A 9,528-nucleotide genomic window follows, 5' to 3' on the forward strand; every position below is an offset into this window, starting at 1 on the left:
TGAACAAAATTGAACATAACTTAATAGATGAAGAATATTCACCAAAAAATTGTCACAGGATATATGAAAAATTTGAACAAAGATATCATGGATTAAAACAACTATCCTGCAACTTGATAAGCAAAGACAAGATATAACTCTGGGGGAAAACAGTATTTGAAACTTATTCACAGTCAGTAAATAAATTTGCCTTATTTATAAAGAACTCCTAAATTAATGAGAAGAAAATAAAAACAGGAAACTAAGAAAAGGATGTGAACATAAGTTTTGCAAACCTGGGAATACATTTTACTCTTATAATTAAATATTTATCCAATATAAAATAAAAGTTAAAATTACTCTGGGGTAGGTAACATTTTTTCTTGGCAAAAATCTGAGTTTGATAATGTGCTTTGTTGAAATAGATCTCATATATTGCTGTGAGAGTACAGAATAGTGCAATCTTTGTATAGGGTAATTTAATTGTAAAGGTCAGAATTATAGATTCAAACAATCCTTTAATCTTGCTATTCTGGTTTTGAAGCTTCTGAGGCTATATGTACTAGAAATGATATATTTATGAGCTTATTTCTGCATTGCTTACAGCAAGTAAAGGAATAGAAATTAATCAAGTGTCTAGGGTTGGTGAAATAAATAAAACTATGATCTCTACAGCAAAATACTATGCAAATAATTTTAAAAAGGGGGATATCTTCAATTTACTGATATGGGAAGATCTCTGAGATAAATAGGTAGGAAGAAGTAATATATAGGATAAGAGTACAGAGTATGCTTTTTGTGTAAGAAGGGAGAAAATAAAAATATTTAAGGGCCGGAGTTGTAGCTCAGTGGTAGAGAGCTTGTCTAGCACATGCGAGGCACTGGGTTCAATTCTCAGCACCACATAAAAATAAATAAATAAAGGCACCGTGTTCATCTACAACTAAGATATATTTTTTTTTTAAAAGAAATAAATATTTAAATTGGTCTGTTTATGCACAAGGAAGCTTTGGGTATTCTTTGGAAGAAATATTTTCAAATATTTCTTTTTTTGGTACTTAAGATTGAACTCTGGGATGCTTTACCATCATGCTACATCCTTAGCCCTTTTTATTTTTTATTTTTAGACTAGGTCTTGCTACGTTGTTTGGGATCTTGCTGAATTGTAGAGTCTGTCCTTGAACTTTGTGATCAGTCTTCTGAGTTGAGATTACAGTGTATACTGTGCCTGGCTATTTTCAAGTATTTCTTATTTCAAATTTCTGGTTTGAAAACTAGATTTGTTATTATATGCACATGTATTTCTGTGTTTGTACTGTAAACAAAATTAGTTCTGAGGTGGTCATAAACTTTTCAAGTGTTTTCGGCTCAGTGATTGAAAGATGAATGAATGATATAAAAGTAGACCATATAATAACATAATATTTTAAAAAATCTGAGGGCTTATTTTGTTAAAATAATCATTGTTGATACCCAAGACCTAAATTCGTTAAAAGTTTTTTTTATTGAATAAAATGTACACCGAAAAGGTACATGTACGGTACATTTTACAAATTGATATTACCCAGGTAGCCAGCGATTACATTCATAACATAGGAAATTCTCAGTACCACAAGAATTGATCACTCAGGCATTTACTCCATTGTTATCCTCTTTCTCCAGGACAACCTCTATTGCTTAGGAGAGCATGGATTACTTTTTCTTCTTTCTATACATTATGTAAATAGAATCATATGTACTCCTTTGTGATTGGCTTTTACTCAACATTGTATTTGTGAGATTCATCAGTTGTGTGTATTTGTAGATTGTTTTACCCTTATATCCATATCTATCTATCTATCTATCTATCTATCTCATGTGAATATACTATAAATTATTCTATTTTACCAGTATTTGAGTAGTTTTCTAGTTATAATAGTGTTGGCACGAGCATAGTAGAACACAGCTGTTTTACTATGAAACAAATGTCTGGGACTAGTTAATTAATTAAAGCTAGTTCTGAGCCAGATGCAGTGTCATATACCTGTAATCCCAGATACTTAGGATTGCAAGCTGAAGGCCACTGGGGCAGTTTAGCAAGACCCTGTCTTTTTTTTTTTTAAGTGCGGGGATGTAGCTCAGTGGTATAACGTTTACCTAGTATGTGCAAAGCTCTGGGTTCAATCTGTAGCACCCTCAAAAAAAGATAAATAAAATAAAGGTACATTTTTGTAGGGTAAAATACTTATCATGCAGTGACATATGCAATTAAAATTGTAAAATTTCCTAGTAGCCACAGTAACAAAGTTTAAAGAAATAAGTAAAATTAATTTCAAAAATGTATTTAACTGAGTATATCCAATTTATAATTTAAATATATCATCAATGTAAAAATTATGAATGTTTTATTTTTTTCCCCACACTAAGTCTTAGAAAAGCAGTATATAGTTCAACTTAAGGACATTTTCAGTCAGGCTAGCCACATTTCAAATGTTTAATAGCCACATGTGCTGGACAGTTGCTATATTGGATGGTATGGGCTTTTGGTGAGCATGTGTATGCAGTGTTGTTGGATGCATATCTAGGAGTTGAATTGCTGAGTCATAGGGTATGTGTATGTTCAGCTTTAGTTGATGTTGCCAGTTTTCCAAAGTGGTTTTTCTAATTTATATTTCTGTTAGCAATATATAAGAGTTCTTGTTCAAACAAAACTAATATATAGTCCTTAAACAAAAAACAAAACCTCAACAAAACACTACTTAATGCAAGTAAATAGTGGTTTAGAAGATAAATATTTTGCCATTAGCTATTCTGGTGGGTGTGTGGAGTTAATGCATTGTCGTTTAATTTTTATTTCCCTGATAACTAATATGTCCTTTTTATATTTCTATTAGCTGGATACTTTGATTTTTTAATATGTCTTTTCATTGAAATCTTTTATCAGAAATTTAAAGAGTACAAAAAGAATGTTTTACTTTGAGCTATATTTTGTTTTCATTAAGGGTCTAAATACTAATGTCAGGAATATAAATTCTGGTATCATTTTATTTTTACTTTTTTATTATTGATCTTATGATTTATTAGCTTTGATTTACATCATTAGTAAGTGGTTGGGCTCATTTGCTGTATTGTTTGCTACAATCATCTCTGGTGTTTATCAAAGGAAAAGAAAGGTCTTGTGTTAGGGCTTTATATTTTATATTATAAAATATACACATATTTCTTAGATATTTCAAAATCATCTAACCTTTCACAATTTTATTTTTTAAATTTTCGTTAGTTGTAGATGGACATAATACCTTCATTTTATCTTTTGTATGTGGTGCTGAGGATTGAACCCAGGGTCTCATACATGCTGGGCGAGTGCACTACCACTGAGCCATAACCCCAGACCCCTTTCACAATTTTAATATTGATGAAAAACTTTATCTTCCAAGCAACTGTTTACTTATGTCAAGTAGTTTTTTTTTTTTTTTAAGGAATGTATATTAGTTTTCTTTGTGTTTGCAGTGTCAAATTTATCTTCCAAATGGGGCTTTTTCTGAGGGTGAAAGTGTGGGTGACAGATATGAAGGGTGGCTGTTAATTGTTATATCCCGGCAGCAGGTATTGTTGCAAACATTTTGGGACATGTATTTGCTTGTTTGTGTATATTAATCAGTGCTGGGAGAGGTTGATTGATACCATGTATTACTAGAGTACTTTTTACCTTAGGTATTGTTTTAATGAGTTTTTTCGGGTAGATTTCAGGAGGAGATTTTGAAATTCTCTTCTAATTTTTCTTTTTTTGGGGAGGTACTGGGGATTTAACCCTGGGGTGCTTTACCCACTGGGATACATCCTCAGCTGACTACCCTTAACCCCCTTTGTTTTGAGACAGGGTCTCACCAAATTGCTTAGGGCTTTGTTAAATTGTTGAGGAGGCTAGCCTCAAACTTTCATTCCTCCTGTATAGATCTCCTGGGTCTCTGGGATTACAGGTTTGCGCCACTGCACCTGGCTCTTATAATATTTAAATGGTCTTTTCAACAATTTATCTTTTGTGAGTTCACTTTAGTGCCAGGATATGAGTTGTCATTTTTTTTTTTTTAAATAGAGAGAGAGAGAGAGAGAGAGAGAGAGAGAGAGAGAGAGAGAGAGAGAGAATTTTTTAATATTTATCTTTTAGTTTTCGGTGGACACAACATCTTTATTTTTTTATTTTTATGTGGTGCTGAGGATCGAACCCAGCGCCCCACGCATGCCAGGCCAACGCATTACCGCTTGAGCCATATCCCCAGCCCATGAGTTGTCTTTTAATATAAAAATATCCCAGTGTCAAATTTCTTTGAATATCTTTAGAAATTGTTCATCCATAAATTTTCATCATTAGCTTTCACACCTGTTGTTTTATTTTCTATATAAACATTGATATTATACACTGATTAAAATATTCATGAGGCAGCTCTGAATGGTTGTGGGTTTTTTTCCCTCCAATTTTTTTTCTAGTTGTAGATGGACAGAATACCTTTGTTTGTTTATTTTTATGTGGTGCTGAGGGTCGAACCTAGTGCCTCACACATGCTAGGCAAGCGCTCTGCCACTAAGCCCCAGCCCCAGCCCCTGGTTGTGGTTTTTGATAACTTTTGGATAGATTATGGTAGGAGTTTTCATTTCCTGAATAACTTATTTGAGAGTGGGCAGTCTTTTAGGACTGCTTGCCTGGTTTAATACATTCTTTACTGAGCCATGACTGTGTGATTTCTTAAAAAGTTTACCTTTTTTCCTAGTCTTCAGAAATAGAATATGATTTAACTTAATTTTATTAAATAATAGGAAGTAGAAAGAAGATTTATGTTATAGTCAAGAATAGAAATGTCATATATTCTAAAATATCATCCCTGTTTGGGTACCATTTTCTGTTTCATATATGAAGAAAAGAAAAATGAGAAAATACATGGTACTTTATTTGTGGGTTTTAAAAATTTCTTCTTTGTGTTAAATTATAATACTCTTGTCTTTAATAAGGGACTTGCAACAAAGCATTGCTAGAGAACCTAGTGCTCCTTCAATTCCTACACCTGCGTATCAGTCCTCTCCAGCAGGAGGACATGCACCAGCTCCTCCAACTCCAGCTCCAAGAACCATGCCGGTTAGTAAGCCAAGTATATTCTTAAAGTAGAAGGTTTACATTAGTGACAACCTGTTTGCTCTAAATGATAAAACACACTTTGCTTTGGAGGGATTCTAGTGGTCACTACCTGTGTCAGGTGATTAAACTTCTGTTGTTTTGCAGTGTGTAGAGCATGGCATCATTTGTGAGTTCTTGCCAAAAAAAATGTGTAAGCTAAGTCTAATCAAGTCTTTAGAACTAAATTTGTGTTGACAGCAAATACAGTGATTAAATAAGAAGCTAAAATGTGCCACTTAGAAAAAATGGACAATTGGAAGTATTTTATTATTCTACTAAGTTGGTCTTTTCTAAAATAGAAAACAAGGGGAGGGTATATTCTAGATTAAAAGAGCTGAAAGATTCATTATAATCAGATGCAGTTCATGGACCTTGAATGATTTTGGTTCCTAAAAACAGCTATAAGAGCTTTTCTGTGGTGAATAGTGACATCAGAATAATTATTGCACATTTTAGCCAATTTCTCACTTGAATCTAGAGTGGATATTTGTTGATATAGGGGAATAATTGTTAATATTTTTAGGGTGAAAATGCAATTGTGATTATGTAGGAAAATACCATTGTTAGGACTGAGTGCCGAAATTTGTAGGGCTGGTATCATGAAGTTTGCAATTTATATTCAAATGGTTCTGCAGTTATGTAGGTAAATATTTGGATGCAGTTATAGATGAAGCAGATATGGTAATAGCTACTGAATTTCATTGGTAGATATATGATTGTTTTGAAATACTTTTGTTTTTTAAAGTTTTCAATGTTTCAAATTTTTCTAAAAAGAGTTTGGGGAGTGAAAGGAGTTTACAGTAATAAATCATACTTGTGCTGCTTTTTTTCTACCTCAAATGTCTAAACATTGTTGGGAATAGTAAATGATGAAATATTAGTTATCAAGAAAAGAGCAGTGGCTGTGGAGTTTTCACAAATTGGACAGTTATTCTTCTCCTATGGTACATTTCTAGGGTCAGGAGTGGAAGTTAGACATATATTTGGTTGGATGCTAGAATTTGTCATTTGCTCTCATTTATTTTAATTAATAGCAGTTTGAGAAAAACAAGAAACATTTTGTAGTCGGTGCTTATTTTTTCTTATAGCCGGCTAAGCCCCAGCCACCAGCCCGGCCTCCACCTCCTGTGCTTCCAGCAAATCGAACTCCTTCTGCTACTGCTCCAGCTCCAGTGGGGACTGGGACTGCTGCCCCAGCTCCATCACCAGTCCCTGGCTCAGCTCCTCCTCCACAGGCCCAGGGACCACCCTACCCCACCTATCCTGGATATCCTGGGTAAGGCTGTAGCATCATGTATCACACTGAAGTGGCTAATGTTGTTTCTACCTCTGGTTAACTTTCCTAAATGGAGGTGTCATGAATGAATGAGCTACAATAGGCAGCTTATCCAAAAATTAAAATAATATCACAGATACTTATTTGAGTAGTTTTCAGTAATTTTCTAGGTTTTAAAAATTCATACTTTATTTTTTTTTTTGCATGTTACATTAAACATATCTCTTCTGTGTCAAATTCAGTATGTGTTGAATTGGCTGCCTTTATTTAGGTGCCTTTTCTGAGCAAGACTGATGAGGCCTTGTTATATCTATATTTTGAAATCTTGGAATTTAATAAACTATTAGGTAGAAATTTACATAGTTAAGAATGTGCTTACTTAAAGGTTAGTCTTCTTTGTGGCAGTTTCTTTTCTTTCTTTTTTTTTGGTGGGGGGAGGGTTGGGGATGGAACCCAGTACATGCCAGGCAAGCTCTCTACCACTGAGCTACATTGCTGCTGTCTTATGGTAATTTCTTAATTTTAAAAATCCAGACACTTGACTACTTTTAAAAAAATATGGTCTAAATTCTATTTAATAAGTACACTCTCTTCAAACTATAAAAACTATAAATAGTAAATATTTGTCCATTATAGTAAATATTGATTCTTGTTGAACAAGAATGTATATTTTCCTGGTACTGGGGACTGATCCCAGGACCTTGTGTGTTCTAGGCAAGTGCTTCTACCGCTGAGCTATATCTCCATCCTCCAGAAATGTGTTTAGAGTATTAGTTTTGCCACATCAAAATGAAAGGACTCTGTTTTTATTCCTTTTATAATAGTGGAATATTTGATCTTATTTCCTTTAATGGTATTATTTTCTGAATAGTATTAAATATTTGATATTCTTTTATTTAATAATAGGATAAAAATGCTTTTCTTTTTTTTTAAATTTTGTTTTATTTTAACTTTTTTACAAATACCTTTATTTTGTTTATTTTTATGTGGTGCTGAGGTTTGAACCCAGTTCCTCACACATGCTAGGCAAGCACTCAACCGCTGAGCCACAACCCCAGCCCTGCTTTTATTTTTTTAAAATATTTTTTAGTTGTCAATGGATCCTTTATTTTTATGTATGTATGTATGTATGTATGTATGTATGTGCATGCATTCGGTACTGAGGATTAAACCCAGGGCCTCACACATGCCAGGCAAGCACTCTACCATTGAGCCACCACTCCATCCCAAGAATGCTTTTCTTTAACATGTACCTTGAAACAATTCCTTTTTATTTCTGTTGTTCTCTAATATACAGGAAAAAAAATAATAGAGAAAAATGGCTTTCTTAAAATAAAATGAAAAAAAGTGGGCTTAGAATAATTATTGTGTGTTTCATTTTCTAGTGTTTATTTACCAACCCATTTTTTTGTTTGTTTCCTCTCCCCATCAGGTATTGCCAAATGCCCATGCCCATGGGCTATAATCCTTACGCATACGGCCAGTATAATATGCCATATCCACCAGTGTATCACCAGAGCCCTGGACAGGCTCCATACCCAGGACCCCAGCAGCCTTCATACCCCTTCCCTCAGCCCCCACAGCAGTCTTACTATCCACAGCAGTAATGTCTGCTCAGAAGCTCAGCTGGTTCAGTTCAGAGGGAGAGAAATACCAACCCTGCAATAAGTATACTAAACTCTATGCTCCGGTTAATATAATGTTACTGTACTGAATGCAGTGTATAATTTCTGTCTGTGGCTGAAAGCTAAAAGCTGTGCCCCAGTTCCACATTTGATTGCACACGTGAGATTTTGCTGCTATTGCAGTATAAATAATAGGTATAATAGGATTTGAAATAAATTACATTACAGTTCATAAAAGTTGAAAATGAGAAATTAAACCTGCAAATGAAACGTTTGAAGTTAGTATACTTTCTACATAAGATGCGGTTGGGACATCAGATACTTATAAAGATGGTTTAAGTATTGATATTCAAGGAAATCTCCTTTCTCTTTTGGTTTGTTGATTTGGTTTAATTTCCATTATGATATTTTACATAATCAAGGCATTGTAAATCTTATAATTTAAAAATAAATTACTTAAGAACAGTTGTCATTGTTATGGTTTGTCATTGATTCTTATTATTGTCTAATTTCTTTCTGGTATTAGTCTCTCATTTTGTATGTTCACAAGTTAAAACAGATGCTGTGTTTAAGTGCACAAGTAGTGCAGATTACTAGTCAGGTTCAAGGATGTTTTTATAGGAAGACTGAAAGAATAGTATCATAATTTATCTTTCATATGCTGATTATTAAATTACTTTTGACGTTTGTTTAAAAAGTCCTATAATGTGGAAGAAACACAATTGTTACCAAAGATTCTTCAAATAAATATACAAGTATTATATATAAAAATCTATATAATGTTTTATTGTTAGCTTCTCCAAGAAATTGATGCAAATTCTGGTAATAATTCTTTTAGTTTTTTTCCTTAACATGGTTAAAATAAATACAAGTCATGGACAGTTCTGTCAAATGTAATAGAATTGTTTGGAGAAAATTTACTGTACCCCTCTATTCCTTTTTTTCCACCTTACTGTCTTAACCTAGTAATATTTAATGCATAGTGTGTATGGATATATTTTACTTAGCCCTTTCCCTTTTTTTTCTCCTGAAGGATTGGACCATTTTATAATATGGAGGGAACACAAAACAATTGTTGGGAACATGTACCAGTTCTGAAATAGGTTGTATATTTAGCATTAGCCTCTGCTGTTAGGATAGTCATTGTATAAACTTCAGTAAAATAATGAAGATGCACCATGGAAAGAGAAAAGAAGAAAGGTGTGAGTTGGGCAACATCACAGTGTGGGCTGTTCTGAACACATTAGGTTACAAACAGAATTCCAGCAAATTTGGGTTTATTTTCTGAGTTTTAATGGTGACTTTTTCTTGCATTATTGTTTCATTTAATGATACTGTCACTTGGTCCACTGTTGTTTTCATTGACTATTTAGGTTTATATTTTGAATGTTGGACTGAAGGTATGATTGTAAAAGGGAGTATACTGGCTTAAAAATATATGTGTATTTTAAAGAATCTTTGTTGTATGTAGAAAACAGAAAGACATGTTAATTCACTGA

General features: G+C 33.3%; 1 protein-coding gene across 2 annotated transcripts in view; it reads left to right on the forward strand.

Moving 5' to 3' along the window:
• The window catches only part of Pdcd6ip (programmed cell death 6 interacting protein), a 74,801-nt gene extending 66,307 nt beyond the window's left edge, over positions 1-8,494 (forward strand). For both annotated transcript variants that reach the window (XM_046436598.2, XM_046436599.2), the window contains exons 16-18: positions 4,966-5,089; positions 6,217-6,404; positions 7,837-8,494. In XM_046436598.2, the coding sequence (XP_046292554.1) occupies positions 4,966-5,089; positions 6,217-6,404; positions 7,837-8,011 (487 nt within the window). In that variant the 3' untranslated portion in view covers positions 8,012-8,494. The remainder of the gene's footprint in view (positions 1-4,965; positions 5,090-6,216; positions 6,405-7,836) is intronic.
• The last annotated feature ends 1,034 nt before the right edge of the window (positions 8,495-9,528 follow it).

Source organism: Marmota monax, unplaced genomic scaffold (assembly GCF_021218885.2).
Source record: "Marmota monax isolate L192 unplaced genomic scaffold, Marmota_monax_Labrador192_F-V1.1 WCK01_AAM20220418_F8-fsc00021, whole genome shotgun sequence".
Classification (NCBI taxonomy): domain Eukaryota; kingdom Metazoa; phylum Chordata; class Mammalia; order Rodentia; family Sciuridae; genus Marmota; species Marmota monax.